The sequence below is a fragment of the Andrena cerasifolii genome, chromosome 13 (assembly GCF_050908995.1).
Source record: "Andrena cerasifolii isolate SP2316 chromosome 13, iyAndCera1_principal, whole genome shotgun sequence".
NCBI classification, from domain to species: domain Eukaryota; kingdom Metazoa; phylum Arthropoda; class Insecta; order Hymenoptera; family Andrenidae; genus Andrena; species Andrena cerasifolii.
The window spans coordinates 7,495,710-7,518,634 of NC_135130.1; the positions used below are offsets into that span (position 1 = coordinate 7,495,710).

Genomic DNA, 22,925 nt, shown 5'->3' on the forward strand with positions numbered 1-22,925 from the left:
TTAATGCAATCGATATAACTAAAATACGATAAATAACGAAGTATAATATATAATATAAATAAAAGGCTTTGAAGAGTGGACCCTTTGCAGGAAATTGTTTTCCCAAAATATTAAACTTGCAAAATTGATTTTTGGCACACGAACAGCGGGTGTCCAGTGTTTCCAGCTCGCTGTGCAAAGGAACAGAAAAGAGTACACACGTTTCTCAGTTACAAGAGGAATTCCTAGCATAGGTAATGCCTCTTTGCTAATTCCCCACAGTAGCGAGACCTAACCCAGAACTAATTACAGAAAAAACCCCATCTGTTAAATTTGACCGCTTAAGGGGTTGTGCCTAGTCAGGCGGTCGAAAAGAGGCGAATATTTGTGAATTTTTTTTGAAGAAGCGGAAGCGTATATTTTTACAGAACTTTTTGCGTTTCAAAGAGCAACATTTAAAGAACATTTGGTAATTTTTTCGTAGAAAAATATTTGCGTTTATAATAAAATAACAAGCGACATCCAAGAAGCATTTTTAAAAATTTGCTTTCGCGGTGAGCACTGCCATTCGGAACCAGATTGTCTAAAATCAAAAAACAAAAAAGATTTCGTTAGTATATTAATGTATCCTCAGGTTGACGGAGAGAATTTTCCGAAATATTAAGTTAAAACAACATGGCAGCTATTTAAAGTTGAAATCCTGATTTCTTCCTGCAAAAATTACGCGAAAAAATCAGGATTTCAACTTTAAATAGCCGCCATTTTGTTTTAACTTAATATTTCGGAAAATTCTCTCCGTCAACCTGAGGATACATTAATATACTAACGAAATCTTTTTTGTTTTTTGATTTTAGACAATCTGGTTCCGAATAGCAGTGCTCATCGCAAAACCAAATTTTTAAAAATGCTTCTTGGATGTCGCTTGTTATTTTATTATAAACGTAAATATTTTTCCACGAAAAAATTACCAAATATTCTTTAAATGTTGCTCTTTTAAACGCAAAAAGTTTTGTAAAAATATACGCTTCCGCTTCTTCAAAAAAAATTCACAAATATTCGCCTCTTTTCGACCGCCTGACTAGGCACAACCCCTTAAAGTCCCTTCGGTACATGCCCTCTAAATTCATCCCTGCAAATTCCCAGAGCACTCGATCAGTGGGGGTGGTGGTCCCGCTGGAATGTCGTTCTCAAATAATAATCCTCGTTTCACGGGGGCACAGCGAACGCACCTGCGCCAGGCAGAGAGTGAACTCCGCGACTGCTCTGCAAATTCAAGAACGGCTTCGTGGAATTCCGTTCTGAATGTCTTTATTAAAGCCTCGCCATTTGTGTGCTCGCGCTCGCCGCCGCCCTCGTTGGATCTCTCGGCGCGCCGTCCATTGGACATTTCGGTTGGTCCCATCTTCCCGTGAATGAATAGTGGCCGAGTTGGCGAAAAATTCGGACGGAGCCGCGCGTCGAGGCCCCTCGACGGTGTACACCGATATATAGCCGGCATAAAACGATGAATACTGGCCACGGCGATGATTGCCACGTTTATTGTCGACTGCCAGCGCGTTCGCTTTACAATCCGTCCATTCCCGTCCGAGGGCTGCGCTCTGTCTGCGATATACGAGTGGCGATGTTGTATTCCTCGCCGATCGAGGAATAACGAACGGAATTTTTGCGCGGGGGGCGCTCGCTCCAGCCGCGGATAGAGTTGTTAAATCGTCGCTGACAGTCGCCGGGGAGATTGAGGGGCTCAAATTGGAATGTAGTGCTTCGCTTTTTGTGCCCTCTGCTGCGGCTGAAAGCGCTCGATTGTGGGAGCCTCTGCGAGCTGCGATGTGAGACTTTCATTGGTGAGCCTAAGGTACCTAATATGAATATAGGTGCACGGCCCTAAGGCGCTGAGAATCTCTTTATAATTTCTTAGTACCAGCTTTTATTCTTTGCGATTTCACGTGGAAATATTTTTTTGGGCGAAAGAGAAGCAGATGCGGTGGCGAAGGAACTACTCCTTCAGTTCGTCAGGCCAGTGTTCTGCAACGGGCTTCTCAGAATTTCAAATAATATTTTAACCCCTTCCGGGGTTAGACCACCTTGGCCAGGTGAAGAAATATCGCATCTTAGGGAATTTATATTTAAGTGATAAAAACACTTTTATCGATATAAATTTTTCAATGAAGATTTCGTGACGCCTACTGGGCCCCTCTGCTTCAGCCAAGGAATGGAACGTTTCGCTAACAAAGGCATTAGAAAGCCCAGGCTCGCAGTTTTCGGGCACGAGGCGAACCGTGGGTACCGTTAAGAGATCAGCCAATGATTTCGACCTCTAAGACACTTCGCGACGGGGGCCTCTGCTTAATTGTTTGCCCCTCCCCAGTACCCGTGGACACGTTGGGCCTTGCGCGCTGCGCTGGGCCAGGTGACAAAAGCTTTTACGCTCGAGCCGTGAGTCGTAATAAATGGCGACGGGGAGGGGAAAAAAAGGTGAGAGGTAGCGCGGTCTGGTGTTTACTGTCGGTAACCTTTGGACTCCGGGGCCCCCGGCCCGGGCCCATCCGCAATTTTCTGCGCCGTAAATCTCGTTTCGGGCCGGGGATCCTTTCCTCGGGATCTACCTGCGCGCTTCTATTAGCGGATTTCAGTCTCGAGGTCTCGGGGCCAACGTCTTCTGGCCATTGTTCCTAGACCCCGTATTTTCATCCCTTTTCTTCTACTTCTCTCCCTTCTTCTTCCATTTAATATCGCATCAACGCCGCTACCGCGGCTATTAGCGACGCTCGGACTCTCTATACCAGTTCATCGAATGGCGGTGGCCTCGATGGTGCAGCGCTGTGCCTCGCCGAGAGCAGTAGAGTTAGTTTTCCTTCGGAAGCAGCTGAACTCTGCTCGGAGAGCAGCCGGGGGGCCTTGATTCGGACGTTCTCCAGCGCGCTTTCGTTGGGCATCAATGCTCTGTGTACTAATACAGCGACGAATTTCTGTTTGCAGAGTACAAATTCTCGATGTACACGCCGAGCATGATCGCGGCGGCGAGCGTCGCGGCGGCCCTCCACGGTCTCGATTGGACTGGGAAAAGCGGTTACGGGCTTGCTGGACTCCTCGACGAGCTTACCCGCATCACGGCTATCGAACAGGTTTGTCCCCTGGTTGATACTATTACGCGGCCCGCCGAGAAAAGCCACGGGCCCGGCCACGTCGACGAATAGAGATGCAATCGCCGCTTGGCTCGTCGGAAGCGAGTTCCGCGCGATGCGCCTAACCCCTCGCGAGCGAAACGAAGGAACTGAGCCGGAAAATTTGACAGGCTGGCGGACGCGAGAGTCAGTCCTCGCTTTTTAATCGGCATTCCACGGCGGAACTCGTCATCCTCTGGTTCCAGCAGTCCGTGAGGAACTGGATGGTCCTACTCCGCGGTAGCGATCCTTGGTTTCGAGGTCCTGGGAGCTTTGGCAAAAAGGGGAACATAGATTTACTGGGTGTAACGAAGTTGCCTTTTGGGGATGAACCTTATTCCTTCCTCTTGCCGCACATTCATCCCCCAATTTTTTACCATTCCTTCGTTCTCTTATCAGAAAATGGTCATTAGCACCGAATCTCTTTTCTTTCTTTCTTTCGCACTTCCCTCCCTAGCGGTAGCTAGTGATAATTGCCTGTGAATAGCATCGCGAACCTCGAGGGGATAGGAGAACGTCCGGAAAGTGACGAATCCCTGTTTTCGCGCTGGTCGCCTCGACTATCAATGGCTGGAGATCATGAATGAGAAGGCAGGTGGCCGGATAGTTCCTTGGTTGGTCTTCCTGCTCCTAAACACATGACGGGCAACGAAAATATTGCGCTCTCGCAGGCCGTGGACCCCATGCCGAGCCATTCACGCCGTCCACTTTATTTGCACTGGGTGCATCATGAATGTGTAGTCTGCGCGTGTTCAGACTCCCCCTCCCGTTTATGCGCGCGGGGCCTTTTTTCGCGTAAACATGTGCCCGACACCTGCTGCCGCCCCTCATCGGGCCTTTTTGCGCGACGTCTTGGCTGGATTCGCGGGCGATCTCTCGGAATCTTTCTTGAAAACTCGCTTCCGACGAACGGCCACGTCGCTCGCTGACATCCAGCGTCTGTCCCATTTCGATGTAATCACGTGGATATCATTATTCTCGCGTCCTTATCGATTGATAACTCTTTGCACTTTTCTTTTCCCCCGTTATATGTTCGTTGACTATATTTTTTCCGACACATTTCAATGTTTCTTATGTATTGATACTAATAATTTCTAATTGTAATATTATAATAATAATAATTATAATTATAATAATAATAATAATAATAATAATAATAATAATAAATTCTAATTTCTAATTTCTACTTATAATATAATTATAATAATAATACAAATTTCTAATTATAATATAGTTATACTAATAATAATAATTTCTGATTATAATATAATTATAATAATAATAATAATAATACTGTTTTCTGTCTATTAATAACTAACTTCACCACTCGGCGTCGCCCGAAACTTAGATTCTGATTTTATAAAAAAATTATTTTTATTTATTTATTTATTTATTTTTTGCTGAAAATAGTCACATTCGTCTGGATTATCTAGGCATAATCAGCTGGGACCCATTTCGTGACCCCAGAGCTTACCGTTCGAAAGTTTTTAGTCAACAGACAAACACATTAACACTTTCTGCTTCGTGTATTAAGATAATAATATATTTTTTCTATTAATAATAATAACTTTACAATTCTCCATTCTACTTAAACCGCTTTCTTTCCGTGTTAAGCCACCATCCCGTCTCCCATAAATATACCTAGATACCCGGGATGCTAGAAGCGTCCCGCGCGAGAACACCCCTAATGCGCCCCCGGTGCTCGACGAAGTCCCCCCCGCTGACAACGAAAATCCTTGTTCCAGGACTATCTGCAGGGGTGTCTGGAGCAGATAGAGGAGATGGTCTCGCAGGCGCACATGAATGCGGACGGTGCAGGCGGGAACGGCCGCCAGGTGACCGGGGGAGTCGTGACGACCGCGTCCCAGAGGCCTTTGGGGGACGAGATCACCAGCCAGGAGAAGATCCTGGAGCACGAGAAGGCGGGCACGCCGACCGACGTGAGGGACGTCCATTTTTGAGAGACGCCGCTGAGGGAAACTCTGGCCAGGGTGACTCTCTGCTGAGCCTGGAGGCCGAGGGGGAAACGATAGCCAACAGCGACGCGGACGACGCTGAGGGACCCACGGCGGGATCAAGTAGAAGCGAGGAGACGCTGCATCCGGACAGGGCAAGCGAGGATGCCCGAGGAAGAGACGCGCGAGCCGCTAAGCTCGATCCTTGATCGTCGACCGGTTGGGTTCCCTTCGTTTCTGCGGGCAATCGTCTTTGGGGAAGTGTCATCGGGGAAGATATTCTTGAGACAGTGGCAGCCTCGAGAAGGAGACACCTGGGAATGGCGCTGCCAGGAGAATGCTACCCTCTAGAAGAGGATGTCCTCAAGGAAGACCCACCTCAGTCCCACAAGCGCAATGGCGTCCCAAGGATTCGTCGTGAAGGGAGTCGTGGGCCTAGAACAGTTCCCCTGAACCACATCCCCGCGGTGCTACGTTTGTTTCTACTTTCGTTCGCGGGATCAGGGGTTCGGCTGCCGTCGTCAGGCGCTAATCTCTCGCGGGAGGAACGATGCCAGTGCACGAGACACCGCGAGTGGTGGTTTCTTTTAGTCGAACGATAGGTTAGTCTCATACGAGCGTCCGGGTGGTCCTGGATGGATCATGAATCGTCTTTATATGCGCGACGTAGATACATGTATATTTGCGAGTCGGGCGAGAGCGTCGAAGAGAGATCCGCTGGATCTGTTGTTATTTAGTTATACGCGTTTCTTCTTTTCTTTTTTCTTCCCTCTCCTTTTTTTTTTAACGCGGGAAATCGTGTCCCCGATACTTTCTTTCTCTTCAGAGCCCGCGCCCGCCTCGAATCATGATCCGCAGCGTCCAGGGACCATCTTCCGTTCCGAGTTTTTACGCCTCCGACCTCGACGGGGTCTACACATTCACCCCTCGGAGACGCGGAGCCTCGAAAGGACCCGGTTTCTTCTTCGGCGGACCGTCGATCGTTAACCCTTTGTTGCCTGAATCGTTCTGCGATCGGAGGAAGATGGGAACGCCGCGCGAACGTTGGATGTAGCGCGTGGGAACGTAGCGCTCGAGAAGCTCGAATTTCCCAAGCGGCTCGATTTTCGGTCCTCCCCCAAAAAAAACGTCGATTACGACGCGTCGCAGCGTTGCAATACACCGATTATTAAGTGTGCCCCGCAACTTTCACGTTAATATCGGCCCTCGATCAGCTCGCTTTCGAACGATCTCGAGTCGCAGAACGAGCGCGGATCTCCCCAGAGGGTTAATAAATCGACCGGTCGGAGGCCGAAGAGGAGAGAAATCACGAGGGGAAGAGCGCCAACGAGCGATAGCTAACGCTGGCCTCGGTGTTCAAGCGTCGCTCAGGCTTTTTACAAATTTTTTTTTTCTTATAAAAGACGGTGTCGTTGAGAAAGCCTGCCATGGCCTAGCAACGCTAGAGGTCCACGAGGTCGAACGCGTCTCCGAAACGGTGGCCCGATGTCGCGGAAGATACTAACGTTCCCGACGGAAAGAAGAAGAAAAGTGAAACAGGAGGAATCGAGAGTGGCGTGCTGTTGGGGGAAGGCAATGCAATACGCTTTACGCATCTATTTCGTAATAGAATTATACACTTAATTTTTAGCCGGACGACGAAACTGCCACGCCAATCGTATCGAGTTTTTCTAGGTACGATGACGACGAACGCGATCTATTAATCCTCCTCCGTGAGACTAAAAAAAAAAAAAGAAGAGAAAGAATGACGACGAGGAAGAAGAAGGAGAAGGGGAAGGTGAAGAAGGGAGAGTAAAACGAAAATGAGAAAAAATGCACATAGTCATGTCGAGTCACTTAGTGTTCTGTACATACATATACATATGAGGAAAATGAATATATATATATATATATCTATATATATATATATTATGTATGTATGTATGTATGTGTGCATATACATAATAATGCACGGAGGACAGAGGGTTGTGCTTGGGGGGCGGTGTGACGGAGAAGCGCGCGAGAGAGATTGTGCATAGAATGAGAGATAGCGTGACAGAGAGAAGTGTTAGCAGGTAGTTCCCCCATGTTGTATTTACGCTACACGATAATTGTTTAATCCAAATGAGTTTCCCCCGGGCTGGGCCGCGACCCTTCGCTTATTCCAGTCGGTTCCTAAGATCGGTCGCGCCCAGTACCCGCCTGTGTGCACGTGTGCATGAGTGTAAAAAGTTGTGTGAGAAACGGGGAAGACGAGGTTCCGTCGTAGAGGGTCGATTTCGAGATTGGAGGTCAGCTGAATGTCACCTGTGGCGCCACTTATCGACATCCATTTTAGTTCTCAAGCTGCTAGATTCGAGCGCATTAAGCCGCGACCCCGCGTGGGCTATGCCTCAAGCGAGGCGTACTTGAATTCCTTCAGGAACCATCGCTTTTTTTAAATAACAGCGTTAACGCCGCTGTAGTTAAAGCCGCTGCTAAGTAGTTAAAGCCGCACCGCCGCGTGGCAAAGCACGAGGGACACTGGAATGTAGTCACTCTTCGAAGACAATGCATGGAGGAGTCTCGAGTGTCTTCAGCCTCGTGTTTTGCGCACGCGAGGAAGGTGAAAGTGGAGAGCGTGCTGCGGAAGATGCAGGATATATAGCGGACTGCTATGAATATTCTGTTATTGTTTTGGTTAATTGTTTCTGGATAGCGAAGTGACGAATCACGTTTTAATTGTTTTACGTTGCGACTGCGAAACCGACGCTCTGCGCGGCTCTGCTTCCCCACGAACCGCGGCTGTACATATGTAGGTAAGCTATACGAGGCGTACGAATAAGAGTTAATGCGTAGTCCGTGTAAGATAGAGCGACGAGTAAAGTGGCGGAGCGACGGAGAATCGCGAGGCAAGCAAAGAGGAGCGTGACGTAGAGGTGAGTCGCGAATGGAACGGGCACGTTCCTTGGCGACTCGATGATCTAGCCCTTTCGGTGCTGCGACCGCCGACAAGCATAGATATATTTGGAACATTCGCCACTGAAGCATCGAGATTCAAGAGAACTCTGAAGGTCTGATCCCGTAGAACCCCCTTTTTTCTCCATTGAATTTGTAATAAGTGCAAGGGAAGATCTCATTTCAGTTCCTAACCTCATCAAAGTGCAAGGTGTCAGGTTTCTATATCTTAGTTGTACGATTTCAAACGCAATTCAGACACCAAAAGCCTCAGTAGTTCGGCGACTATCGTACCATGCAACTCTACTATGTTGTGTTAGAATAAGTTACGGTAAGATGCAAGCCTATGGGAGAAAAGTATTCGAGTTCAAAGCCCCAGAGGAATTGATCATGCGCGGTGGTCCCGCGGAGAGTCCTCCTTGTGGTCAGTTCAAATATGAGGAACTTCAATAGCGTTCCTCGTTGCCATCGGTTCCTTATGGCTACCCCAAATCACAAAGGGACTGATGTTAAGCAGCGCTCCTTCTCAGAGCCCCGTTTATAGTCAATCATTATTCCATGGTTACTTGAAACCCCAAAGGAACTGATGCTAAGCAGCGCTCCCGTTTAGAGTGCTCCTCGTAGTCATACTTCATAGAGGTCTATAGAAACACTTCAACACCCCCGACCAACGGAATTTGCATACAAATTTCGACTCAGCCCCAGCGCATCAGATCTTCAGACTACGCGCCGCAGCGCAAAGCTTCGGAATGCTATTCCTTAGAAGCCCTTTCATTCCAAAAGACCAAGACAAAGCTGCGCCAGGTTGCGCAGCATTGGTCCGCAGCACCGACAGAGTCAGGCCTCAACTACTATCATCTAACCAATACGCAACAACCAGTTGCAGAGTTCAAGCTTGAGACTCCCCTAATGGATCTCACTATTTACACTGTTTGTAATCGTTCTGCTGCACTGTAGGTTTATAGTCAGACTATTAAACGAATATAGCCGTAGCTACACTAATGCGACCGAGATGACGAGAAACGACTTGAGTCGCCGCCGACGTCGGAAGCTTGAATGATAGTAGTTGATGGTGCATTGGCGGACCAACGTCCGGAGGGAGGATCGAGGAAGGATCATCCAAAAAAATGAAAAAAAAAATGGAATTATTAACATTGTTAGTACTTAAAGAGCGTGTCGAGATAGAATAAAGGGAAAGAAGGGGGACGGAGTTCGGGGAACGCGCGCTGCTCTACGCTGCTTCCAGCGCTCGACCGGAAGGAACGGGAGCGCGCGTTCCGTCCGCGCTCGTATCCGCATTCCGACTAACAAATGGGAGTTAGCCCAGTGCCACAAAGCGAAACTAGTTAGTAACATACTCTTCAGTAACCAAATCTTAGTACAACGTAGAGATCGAGTAATATAAAAACAAGAACGGTAATCAATCATCCCGGCTGCTGGTACGCATGGCCGACCATTTTCTTACTTGTACTACTAGTGCATGCGTACTGTACACGCGTTCTGTGCACGCACCAATTTTACATGTATATTATGTAGCTTGGAGAAATGGGAGAGTCGTAGGGGGAAGAGGTAGAGAGCGACAGGGGTGGAATGCGTCCAGCAAAATGTTGGGCAGCAAGTGGAGACTGTTCTTCGATAAAGGGCCTCCGAATTTTGCTCGAGTCTAAGGGGGTGGAAGTTTCATAGAGTTTCCATTGGAAGTCTGCTTCCTGCATTTGCAAGGAACATTCTCCGTTTCGGGGTGTAGGAAGAGGCTTAAGTCGCGTTCGCACATGCGCAAAGTGTGTCACAAGAGTACGTGTGAAACGGTTTTTATCCATTTGATGTGTGACCGGTTTAGCGTGTGGGGAACTGTGGCTTGAGGGGTGTCTTAAAATCTAGGTTAACAATTTAAATAGGAGGCCTTTCGATTTTATACCGATTTATGATTCGTTTACGTTGATCTTTATAATTTTTAAGCCTGTATTTATTTATATTATTTACTCTTAGAATCCTGTGTTCGTTTGCGTTCTTCGCTGATTTGTAGAAACGTCGGGAGCTTACGTTAGTTTATATCGGTCGCAAATTTATTTATATTAATTTATCTGGGGGCCCTTCTTTTGCTCGAACAAGTTGCCTGATTTATTTATGTTGATTTTTCGGGGCCCATATTCATTCGCATTGAATTGAATTGAGTTTATTATTATTTTTGTCGATTCCCAAGACGTTTATGTTAATTTTCCAAGGCCCTCTATTTATTTATATCATTCCGAAACTTATTTAGATTATTTTACCAAGCTTCTGTACTTGTACAATTTTCCATTTATTTATGCAAACTTTTTGGATCTCGTGTCCCTTTACTTTGCCTTAATTTATTGGCATGGACATTGCATTTACGTAGATTTTTTGGGCCCCTCGTTCTCTTGTTTCCAATCTCTTTTCTCCATTACTCAAACGTCGATTGCTGATCATAATTATTTATTGCAACTGGTGCCGTTGCGATTATTATATAGCACGTAGACTCGTTACACGGAAGCAGACAATCAAGGACGAAAGAGCATTTTTCGAAAAATTTAATTTATCACGCCCCTAATGAGAGCAAGAAAAATCTGTTGGAGGTCCATGCCCCGAAACCACGACCCCGCACTTCCACCCCTGCGTTAGCCTTGTAAGAACACGAAACGAGCTTGCGTCACCCTTTTCCTCCTTTCGCCATTGAGGAAACACCCGTAATCACCGTTACAGCGATATTCTCAGTCGTCGGGAAATCACGCGAACTCGTCACTTCGATTGAGTTCCCCCCCCTCCCCCCCCCATTTGATGCGAGTGCAGGGCACTCGAACCCTTTCGGCATCGTGCAACCCTCGCCGCGATACGCTCGCCCCGTGCGTGTCACCCCCTTTCCATATACGCCAGCGTGGCGCTCGAACGCCTCGCAGGCGTTGCCCGCACGCGCCGAGGGGGCTCGATTCTCGCCCGCCCGGCGCCGATTCACTGCCAGATTAGACGAGCAATGGGCGCACTCGCGTCGATCTGTATGTGTTACACAATGTATATTTGTCGTATCAGTTGTTATCCCGATTATTCGAAGCGAAGCAACGCAACGCAATAGAAATACCACTGATATACCTCAGGCACCGCATACACCGCTCGGAACAAGCATGTATAGCTTTTAATCACTCGTGTTGAACGGAGAGAACAGAACGTAAAAAGTTCCTGTAAAAGGGGATGGAAAAGAAGCGGACAAAAAAAAAACGAGAGAAAAGCAACACAACACTTATGCGTTACTTTTTAAACATAGCACGTAAAAATAATTTTTAATCGGTAGGTGCGCGAGTTGTACCGGAGGGGAAAAGGGGGGAGGGGGGTGGGTGGGTGTAGAGAAACGGTACGACGATCTTGTACATATCCCGTGCGTGGTGCGACGCACAGTCGATTGAAAAATAAAGTATTGGTATTTTATACAGTCACTCCATGTGTTTCACTCGTTCTCCCTGTTTTCATTGTCCATATTTTATTATGAGTTATAATCATGTTCCAAATTTAGCTAATTTTCCTAATTTTAATATATAAAGCAGAAAGCTTCTATATATGTTGGTGTGTTTGTCTGTCAACTAAAAACTTTTGAACGATAAATTCTGGGATCACGAAATGTGCCTCAGCTTATTATGCCTGACTAATAACAAACACTAAAAGAATTTTTTTTTATAAAATCAGAATCTAAATTTCGGACGAAGCCGAATAGTAAAGCTAGTTAACTATAAATAAAAGACAGCGAGGGGATAGATCGAAGCACAGTAACTGGTTCATTTATTTATTTTCCAGCAGAAGTTCTAGGCTTCTTTACAGAGTGACTTCCGTTTATTTATTGCTAAAGATGCGATTTGAAGATATTAGAAGACAGATGTCGGAACATGGATTTAAAGGACTGTGCATAAATTAGACCGAGAAGGGAAAGGTACTTTCAGCCATTTTTTTAGGGTCAGCTGGTGCTGCCATCTATGTCGTACTGTGATCAATTTTAGAACTGCTCACATGATATTTGCACATTTAAATGACTGATTTACGGAAATCTAATGAGTGATATTACTATTATGAATTTTCTTGATGTTCATTGCAATAAAAGTTATTTCACATTTATTCTTGACGTCATTTACGCTACAGCATCTCGAACTGAGCACCCACGATGGTTTATATAACTATCACAATCGTAGGATCACGGCAGATGGCGTCACAGTGATGTTCCCTCACGAAATAGAAATATTCTAGATGGGCACCTACGTGTACTTGATTCTAACGATTATTGAAAGAAAGCAAATGAATCTTTGTTAATTTCTTTGTAACGGGAATGTAGCATGAGAATTCCCCTTTATTCGCACCGTAATAACGAAGCGAAAGCTTCAATTGTAGCGTTTGAAAACTGGAGATTTATGACTCGCGTAGTAGGCAAAATATATTACAGTATCAGATGCATCTATAATATTTGTATCTCAGACTTTACAGGCGTATCTAACACGGCAACTGGCTAGTTGTTCAATGTTCAGTGTCAAACGGAGTTTGTTCGTATACCTGTCAGCTTGCCTAACAATTATCCCGATTATTATTAATTTTCTTTCCTTAGACAGAGTTAAACTTGTATCTAATTATGAAGAGGGTAATTCTTTTCGTGAATGGAACCGATGTAAACGGCAAGGTGGCTGTAATTTTCTTTGTATCTTTAATAAATTGCATCTTGCGGCCTGCTTTATGTTTCCCCTGAATTCCTCAGTTTCATTTCTTAAATCTCTCTACAGTTTATACGAATTTTATAACCACTATGTACCACAACTCTTTATGTATATATTCATTATAATTAATCTGTGCATATTGTATAAATATTGTCTACACTTATTTCTTCAATGTGTACTGTAGCTTTTTAATTTTTTAAAAAAAGCTCAACTTTATAATTCCACGTAATAAATACCTTTTACGAATTATATATGTATCTATATTTAGTAGAATTTTTTTCCAATGTTTATACAGGGTGGGATGTAATTCGTAATACAAGTTACAGAATTGAATAATATTGTGAGGCAAAAATAAATCAGAACTGCGAATAAACCTTCCTATATCAGACCTAATATTTTTATTACACCCCACCTTGTATTTAAATGGTTGAGTAGAAATAACGTGTTATATTTTGCAAACCACCCCCATGAAGCAGATAAGTAGATAAAGATTTATGTCTCTCGATGGATAGTAACTCCTATATAATTCACTTTGATACTCTGCGAATGTCGAATGTAATTCTTCGAAAATACTACAAGAAACTTCTTTTGTAAAATGTAACATGCAATGGCACCTTAGCTTAATTAATTTCTGAAATAGTCACTTTAACATATATTATTATTTGACTGTGCCAGGTGTTTATGGTGACTCATTCACTGGGAGAGTTATTAACAGCTGCTAATTTAAAATTCGATATAACTGCCAAAAGAATATTTACTCCTCAAGGTGGAGAAATTGATGATATTAAGCTAATCCGGTAATATAACAGATTTCCTAATGACCAATCAATACTTAAGGTGCTATTACATCCACTCTCACTGCTGTGCATTTTAAGAAAGCGAACGATAATTCTCTTTTACTGCCAGTGCGAATGATTTTAATTGAAGATAGATTCTTCGCAGGGACGACGACGTCTTATATGTTTCAAGCGGGGAGGATTTTATTCCCAAGGACAAGAGTTCCGCCCGGGGCCAGTTGAATAGAAACTCGGAATGGATTACCCTGAATGTCGGCGGGCAGTATTTTACGACAACCAGAGACACTTTAACCAAAACCGAGCCGATGAGTATGTTGGCCAGGTGAGGAAGAGCTCCGTGCGAGATTACTGTCTGAATTGAAAGTTCTCGTGCATTGTACACTAAAATTATTTACAGAATGTTCACCGAGACTACGGGCAGCGAGCAGAGAATTTTACCCAGCAGACAAGACCCAAACGGTGCGTTTTTAATCGACAGAAGCCCCACGTACTTTGAGCCACTGTTGAATTATTTGAGACACGGAGAGATCATACTCGACGCTAACGTGAATGCAGCAGGTTGTTACTTTCATTAGGCTTAGCAATTCTCCAATCTGGGAGGCTTAAATAATTTTGGATATTATTCCGAAAGGGACCGGTGGTCGATCGAGATGAGGTTTGGGGGGAGGGGGTGTTACTTTCCGAAATATTAATAAAATATTATTGTTAATTTTTTTGGGGGAAATTTTTTTGGGCGTTAGGCAGGCCCCTCTACCTGGGAGTCATCCCCCATCTTTTATTTTTGAAATTTTGTAGCCTCAGTCTCATTTTTAGCATCGCCAAACTCACATCGGTTCGCTACCATGCTCTACGCGCCCGCGGGCGGGCACGCGCCCCCCGCGCTAATCTAGCCCAACCAATACTAATACCCGGGACAAGTTGGGAAGTGGAATGAGTTGTGTCGGTATAAGTCAACAGAAATATTGTTAAGAGGGGGGACCGTGACTAAAGAAAGTGATTAAAAAAAATTGTGTAAAAGGTGTACCCTTTTATGCAGGATTACCCCTGTATCTTTTGAACGCATTAACTGCCGAAGCTAAAATTTCATATTTGGGGTCTTTCCACACCCCTCGTAATACCCACCAAGTTTCATCTCGATCGGCCACCGGTCCCTTTCGGAAGTACAGCCATAATTTTATTCACGCGTCTTAGGTGTCTTAGCAGAAGCACGTTTCTATGGGCTAGAGGGTGCCATTAAAATGTTGACCACGATAGTCGACGAGCAGCAAAAAAATGGTTTGGTGTCTTTAACACGTAAAGACGTGCTCAAAGCGATCATGTCGACGCCCGTGACCTCGGAACTCAGATTCCAAGGGGTAGATTTTGTCGGCGCCGATTTGTCGAAGCTAGACCTCAGGAATATTAATTTCAAGGTGATTGAAATAATTTTCATCGTCAGCTGGGTACTCTTAACATAATTCTACATGGTTATTATTTCGTCCAGTATGCAATTATGCGTGGCTGCAGGTTGGTAGGCGCAAACTTGTCAGGCTGTTGCTTCGAGCGCGCAGATTTGTCTCATGCAAATCTCCAGGGAGCCCAGCTCGTTTGCGTAAGAATGTTATGCGCCAATCTCGCCGCCGCCAATCTTCATTCGTGTAATTTCGAAGATCCCGGCGGTTTGCCCGCAAATATGGAGGGCGTGAATTTGAAGGGCGCCAACCTCGAGGGTAGCAACATGGCCGCCGTGAATCTTAGAGTAGCGACGTTGAAGAATGCTATTTTAAAGAACTGCGATCTCAGATTGGCTGTGCTAGCCGGTGCTGACTTAGAGGTAATATCCTTCTAATATCGATCTTTGTCAGCGGATAGTTTCCTCGTTTAATAGCACGAAGGAATTGTTTGTTTCAGTGCTGCGACTTGTCGGGATCTGACTTGCAAGAAGCAAATTTGCGCGGCGCCAATTTGAAGGATGCCACGTTCGAGCTGATGCTAACGCCGTTACATATGTCGCAAACGATACGATAACAATGAATGCATTACCCCGCGTCTCCCGCGGCGGTATAGCTTCTGTGATTTAGGTATTTATTTAATTTGTTGGGTGGTAAGGATTTAAATTATAGGTGCTTTCGTTCTGGTAGCTCGATTGTTCTGGTACCTTACAGACGATGAGGAAGTACAGACCGAGTTTCATCGTCCTGTAACTGTACTACGGGGTGTAATATTCGTTTTTCGATGAAGGAATTAGAGTTTGTTTCTTATTTCCAAGGCGATGTCGAGAAGAATAATTCGGAATGAATTAATTGCCTACGGTACTTTATTACGAGTCATGTAACATATATATTTCAACTATTATACTGTATCTATTTAAAATAAGCATTAAAATAAGCACGGGTCTAATTTCTGCCACTGAATGCAGAAGCCAAAATATTTAATCTGCGCCAGCGACGATGTTTTACTCTACGAATTATCGAATGTTTGGTAATAAAACGATAAGATAGTAACGCTGCAAGCAACGAAACATTTATGTACGATGGATTTATAGGATTAACATAATTTTTTTAACGGTTTATCAATGTTACTCATTTATGGCTTCACTTTTTATAGTGAGAAGTCAAGTAATCGTATATGAACATGTGATGTGTATTTAGAATAGTATAGTTAAAATGTGTATCGTGCGCATGTAAATTTAATGCACGATAACCGTATAAATTATTATACAGGGCTTCATCTGAATAAAATAGATAATATTTAAGGTCGTTATTATTCGATAGATCACCGATAATTGCAGCTCATCCTCCACTTTCATGCCTGTTCCAGGAGAATAATTTATTTTTCATTAAGTAGTTGCACCAATTTTCTTTTCTTTTCTGAATAGAAATAAAAGAAGTAACGTTTGGCGAGTAATATTTAACGAGTTGTGTTTAATCGATTTCTACAATTTATATCCTAGTAATGCCACAGGCAGTGACGGATTTAAGAAAAAAGGCCCAGGTGGCAAACGTTCTGAGGGGCCCATTTTTTCGGGAAAATGAAGAGGTAGTTTACTAAAAGGGGGTAAGTGTACGGAAAAGTATAGGAAAAAATATAGTGTTTGCATAAAATCATAATTTTTTTTGAAGACAGGGCCTTAGGGGGCCCTCTGAGCAGGGGCCCATTTTTGGGGAAAATAAAGCGGTAGTTTACTGAAAACGGGCTCAGTGTAATAATACAGAAAAAAGTATAGTTTGGATAAAATCAGAATTTTTTAAGGATGGGGCCCTGGGGGCCTTCTAGGCAGGGGCCCAGGTGGCAACTGCTCATCGGCCGCCCTGTTACATCCGCCACTGGCCACAGGTACATTTGCCTTACATGTGATCGTAAATATGGTGGAGAGGTTAAAGGTGTTTGTCAATCATTAGAAGTGGGAGGAGTGTAATAAGCGCCCAATGAACAATATAAATAAATGTTACCACAGCGTATCACACACCAAAGCATCATTTCGACTGTCGATTAATAAAAATAAATTGATAAGACCCTTCAGAAGCATGAGAACTGAACTATATAGTCGAGGGTAAATTCCTTGACAGATGTCGCACTGCCACCATTGGCAGAACAACCTACGTTAACCGGACTAACGTTTCTGCAAACGCTGTAAGCGGCGTGTGTGTAACGTTGCAATCGAAACGTCGATAATTACATTCGCTATGTTGCTCAGGGAACACAATGTAGCCTGTATACTGCACCTGCAGTATATATCAAGATAACAATCTTCTACAGAATTGAAAAGAAAAATCGAGCACTTCGTAAACGTCTCAAGAGAACTGCAGCTGAAGTTTCGGTATCCACAAGACTATTAAAAAACTTGATTTAATTAAATCTTTGAGATCAGGAAGCACAGAAGAGGAAGTTCGGAATAAGAAACTTCGGAGGATCGGTTTTGGTGGAGTTGGTTAGGCGTCTGGCTAGTACGCAGAAGATCCGCAAGATCGCGTGTTCAAGTCCCATCCGCCCGAGGTCCGTTTTTTTCCATGGCTCCCGAACACCGGAATTACGAAACCTATTCCTACAAACATGGATACCGCGCATTGTACATCTTTTCTGTACAAAATGAATTGCACAGTGTTCGATAGGGGTAGAACAACAACAAACAACAATTTTCATGGTGGACCTGTGCGGTTGAATTATTTATGAAACATAAATCTGGCAGCTAAAATTCCCGACTCTCGAAGAGCAGTGAGTGACGCCGTCTCGCGTCGATAATTATTCCGCAGCTGATTGCGAGAGCAGTTTCAAGGCAGCTTGGGGGGGATTTCGGAGCGTTCACCTGAGCATTTCTCACCGCCGAATTATCGTAAATTTCCTGAGCCTCACCTTGGTGTTTATTCAGCAAGCAAGAGGCGAAGGAGAAAAGAGCTGACTGGTGGGGGGGCCCCGCAAAATGTTTCCCTTGAATTGAATTTGCCCGTTACTAGGAACTGCTCGCAGTTGGACAGCGCGAGTCGATGGAGAACGGGGGGGATGTCGTACTTGCAACTTGCTCGCGCAGATTTGCGCTAATCTCGTTTGTGGAAGTCCACGGAACATTCACGCTGTTCCAGAGTTACTTGTCCCCCTAACGAAATCACTATAACGAGGGTACCGCGGATGCGAGGACGGTTCTGTTCCAACGGGAATGAGGTTTCTCGGAATTCCACGGTGTTTATGCTTGCGTGGCCCATCTCCTCGCGTTGAAGTCCGCGTGGGGATCGCGGACCCAAGGTCCGAGGCCTCAGACTTGGCAATGAGAAGTCTTTTGCTAGAGCTTTGCTCCCTTTTGAAAGGGTAAACAAAGGGAGAAATAAAGCTTTATACAGAGACGCTGTAAAATTTGCGCAGATTTTTAAAGGTCTTACTAATTGGAACGACTCGGGACGTTTTTTCTAAATAACGCACGTGAAAAATGTTACAAGGAGATACAGCTGCGTCTGACCATACGCGTACCTCTTCCACTTGCTGCCTTACACTTTGCTCCTCCTGCGCTTTCTAATTGCACTTTAATATGTATGCACCGTACATACTGCTTCAGGGAAATGTGCTCAGGTTAACAAAGCATCTTAATTCTTAATAAATATTCTCTGTAAATTTATTAGCAATTTTCAGGATCCCCAGCACTCCTGCGTTTTTATGATGCTTCCAGGTAATAATAATTCTTTGAAGCATCTAAAGCTTTACTCAGTGGCGAATTTAACGGGCGACCGATGAGAAGTTGCCGCGCGGGCCCAGCTTTAAAAAAAAATTATGATTTCATCCAAACACTATATTCTTTTGTTTCCCCCTTAATTTTTATCACACGCGCGTAAATTTATTTGTAATTCTATGTATACAGGGTGTCCTAGAACGTTCGCCAAGTGTTTTTTCCCCTTAAATTCGCCACTGGTTATTATAAATAAATCTCTTAAATATATTGAAACGAATTCTTCGGTTCTCTCTCGATTACTGGAAGTCTTGCTGCCTTCCTTTTCCACCTGCTCCTTTGACAGAGGATAAATGACGCGTGCATGGAATCACGTTTGAGACTTCTTTGATGTGCAATTGCTTTGAGAAACCAGGCTGCTAACCATGTTATTCGACAATGCGAGGCGCAATTGCGCCACGGAACATTTTGTTTCGTATCTTGATGACGCTCCTGGAATAGAGGCTCTCAGGATGTAAAGCGGGGCCTCGAGGAAGGGTAACTAAAACGACAATCATTTTTCATTGATGAAACTCCCTTTGTTCACACCGAAAAGAGTATTGAATAAAATAATGGTGGGTCAGAAAATGCGACTAGTTATGAATCCTCGGTATCAGCAGGGACTTAGTCATAAAAAAGTTATTTAATTATTCATTTTAGAATAAACACCTGTTATAATATTCAGGGTGGTTTAGTTCATTAAACAATCTTCTGGAAACCTCTACTCGAGAAGTAGTACACCACGACGTATTATTTTTCCAAAAATTTTCGTCCATCTTTGCAATTCGATAATTGTGGTAAAATTGGAAAAATAAAGTCTCTTCGATGTAGCTTCTAACGGCGAGGTAGCAGCACGTCTGTTTCCTGCCAGCAGAGAAGAAAGAAGATCAAGAAGCAGAAACAAAATGGGCAAAGTTTATAAGACATTCAACCCTTAACGAAGTTTTTATTGCTTCACTGAATAACCTCGGGTGTATTGAATATTCAACCAGTAACTTTCCGTGGCTAAACAACTGCTTGGATCCCATGACTTTCATCGACTAAGAAGCAAAATTCAAGAATGATCTCATTTCGAAAATTCAGTAACGCAATTTTTCAGCCAATGGAATAATTCTAATCGATCACCGGTAGGGTTTACTCAAAAACCGACTTTTGAAAGAACCGGTTTTCGAATTCCACTATTCCGAAAAAACCGGTTAAACCGGTTTTCGAATTCCACTATTCCGGACAAACCGGTTAAACCGGTCTTCGAATTCCACTATTCCCGAAAAACCGGTTAAACCGGTCTTCGAATTCCACTATTCCCGAGAAACCGGTTAAACCGGTTTTCGAATGTTCACAAGAAATATAATTAAAATAAAAAATAAATATTTGTACTTATTTTAAAAATTTTCAGTTCTTTTTATATTAATGGAATCACAAAAATATAACAAAATAAAATACACTGCGTAAAAAACCAAATGAAAAAAATAATAAAATAACTAAAATCGGTACAAAATATAAATTATAAAGCTTTATTTCATTTAGTATTTTTCTTCCGAAAATATGAACTCATGAATATTAGTTTTACAGTAAACTGTTACCTACTATAATATGCTCGTGTTCGAGGCGATTTCAAGTCAAAAGGTTAACGTTTTTAATTAAATAATTAATACTCTTTCACACATTAAGTCTAGTATATAAAACCGTTTTCTTTTTAAATTTAAAAACCGGGTTTCGAATTTTACAAATTTGTAGAAAAAACTGTTTTTAAAAGCCGACTACCCCTAATCACCGGGAAATCTCACGATATCCAGGCATTTATCTCGGAACCGTTCGAAGCTGCTTTTAAAAGCAGGTAAAGTTGAGAGCCCGCAGGTGGCGACGTAACACTAAATTGCAGATTATATTCGACCGCGTGAGATTGCATAGGCACACTAAACAGTGGCATTTTAGCACGACCTTCCGCTAATAAGATCCCTCGGGTGATACTCACGACAAAGTGTTTAAAGTTGACCGTTAACTCCGATGCCTTGTTGCCGGCACGCGTTGCTTGCCCTGCGCGGGCTCCTTGCCGTAGATCGGAATCGCGCGAAAATTATATTTACCCCCATCGAGAGGGGCTGAGGGAGGAGGGGGGGGGTGGGAATTCTCCCAAGGCGTTTTATATTTGGCCGCCGAACGGATACTAGTAACACGGTACCTGTGCATTACATAAACATAAATATCGCGTGAAAAAAGTAGGTCGCGTTTAAGGAACGCCGTGGGGAGAAATGTCGAAAGTTTCGTCCATAAAACGAACTTTGCACTTTCGTTGGGAATTTAGCGCACTCCTCCAGGACAGCGAATAAGCAAATAAAAAAGAAAAATGCGCTGAATTTTGCGTCAGATATTGTTGAACCAGTCAAATCGAACACCTTGTAACAACTACCCTGTAATAATTATCCCTCCTTCATCCCCTCGATTTTATATCATACTTCACAAGAGTGTTAGACACAACGCTTCGAATTTTTTTCCCAAGAAAATAATTCCCAGCGCAGCTTTAAATCCGCGGGGGTGAAAAAGTAGCCGAGGTAAGGGTTCGAGGGTGAAGGTCGTACGTTCCAGAGAAGGCCATGGCGAATCTGTATCGTAATTCAGGCGGATGGGGGCCACGGTGGATCACAGAACGATCGGGATTGACACGGGGCGTCCGGAAAATTCGATTCGTCGCATCGACGTCCCTCGGCGGCGAGGGTCGAGGTCGGAAGGTCAGGTACCGTCCCCTATTTAGAGCAGGACCTTGGCGGCGTTCTTATCTCGAGGCGTGGGAAACGAGAGTGCCGCGGGGGGGGGAGGCGCGGGGGGAAAAAAATGGAAAGGGGCGTACACGCGATGTCGTGTTGGTGGCCCAAGATACAAGGGAAAGTTTCCCGAGCACAAGTGATCACGTACCAGCTTTGTCAGACGCCACCTATCTCCTTGAAAGATCTACCCTCGAAAAATCCCACTTTCCGCGGCACGCCGCGTTTCCTTCATTCTCTTCCTTCCAACGTCGCGCTTTTCGTGCCCCCTAAATGGGGGTGGCGCCACTTCGCTGGCCCAATCGATCTCCTTCGAACGTTTCCGCGATCCTCGACGGGGATTTCTGTTGCGTTAGGAGAGCCCTTATTTTCCGAGAATTAACAGTCGAGTTTTCGGAGGAATATTTGCTGAAGCGTAAAGCTTAATAATGATTTACTCGAGTAAGTGTGTTGCAGGGTTACAGCGTAGGTATTTGAATTTGTCGGTGTAGTTATTGAAATTGTTCCATGTATTTAAGGATTCTTGTTTATCTATAATTATCCACGTACCCCGGTTCCCGGTGTGTTTGATGAAATCGGGTCACCCGGTATAACTACGTAACCTAGCTCATCACGGCCTATTAGCAGTGTGGTTTGTATTATGGGCATAGCCTGCAACAGAATTGATTGTCGCCAATTTGTTTCACCTGCTTAATTCTGCGCAGCCGAGAACTTTCCGCCGTGCTGTCGAGCCACGTTACGTAAAATAAAAAGGGAGGGAAAAGTCTTGAACGGAGAACTTATAGCGGCTCTGTGAAACTTGACGTTCTTAGGGCGTGAAGTTTGGTAAATAATTCTATAGAAGGAAAAATAATTAGTGTAATATAGAATAGTATTGTTTGCGGTATTTATATAGGGTTGGAACAGAAATTCGTAGGGTTTTTCGAAAGATAGCTTTGGGACGTAGGTATAAAACGCCACATTTTCTAAAAATGAAACAAATGACACATGTACATATTCTGAAAGGTGGAACAAAATAACACGTATGTGGTTGAATAATTTACAATGGGGCGCAATAATGTATTGGGGCGCGGCCGTTGTTGTTGAGGGGTTAATTAACTATGCTTCAGCAACCCAATCATCTTACAATTTTTATACATGATTATTCCTGACTTTTTTGGGGGGTGTCACTCAAAGGTTTATTTGCAAAAACCACCCCTAAAAATATTTTTTTTTCTACCCGTAATAATTGATTTATAATTCGGGAAAAGATATATGAATTGCAGCTAATATGTAGCTATTTTTCCTCCTTTGTTTCATTTATTTAACTTAAGTAGTAACCGAGACAAAAATAATAAAGTTAAGGGCTTTTACCCCTATATTATCCTTAAACGAATGGGTAGAGACTGAAACTTCACAGAATGGTATTTCAGGCGAGGAGCATTGTTTGGCAAACAATAGCAACAAAAGTAACAACAATATTTAATAACGAACCCG

The 22,925-nt window shown here is 43.9% G+C and overlaps 2 protein-coding genes across 5 annotated transcripts in view; both read left to right on the forward strand.

The window, feature by feature from the left end:
• Nucleotides 1-10,259, forward strand: part of Cycd (cyclin D) — a 76,824-nt gene extending 66,565 nt beyond the window's left edge. For 3 of the 4 annotated variants that reach the window (XM_076826049.1, XM_076826048.1, XM_076826046.1), the window contains one exon: nucleotides 4,886-10,259. In XM_076826049.1, coding sequence (XP_076682164.1) covers nucleotides 4,886-5,304 — 419 coding nt within the window. In that variant the 3' untranslated portion in view covers nucleotides 5,305-10,259. Of the gene's footprint in view, nucleotides 1-2,955; nucleotides 3,102-4,885 lie in introns of all 4 variants that reach the window. The other variant, XM_076826047.1, reaches the window with a different exon arrangement.
• Nucleotides 10,260-12,467: 2,208 nt separating this feature from the next.
• LOC143375738 (BTB/POZ domain-containing protein KCTD9) lies at nucleotides 12,468-16,248 on the forward strand. Its single transcript, XM_076825145.1, has 7 exons — nucleotides 12,468-12,683; nucleotides 13,393-13,514; nucleotides 13,660-13,836; nucleotides 13,912-14,072; nucleotides 14,706-14,926; nucleotides 14,998-15,327; nucleotides 15,405-16,248. Exons 1-7 carry the CDS (start codon nucleotides 12,636-12,638, stop codon nucleotides 15,519-15,521), a joined length of 1,176 nt encoding a protein of 391 aa, XP_076681260.1. The 5' UTR covers nucleotides 12,468-12,635; the 3' UTR covers nucleotides 15,522-16,248.
• Nucleotides 16,249-22,925: the final 6,677 nt, after the last annotated feature.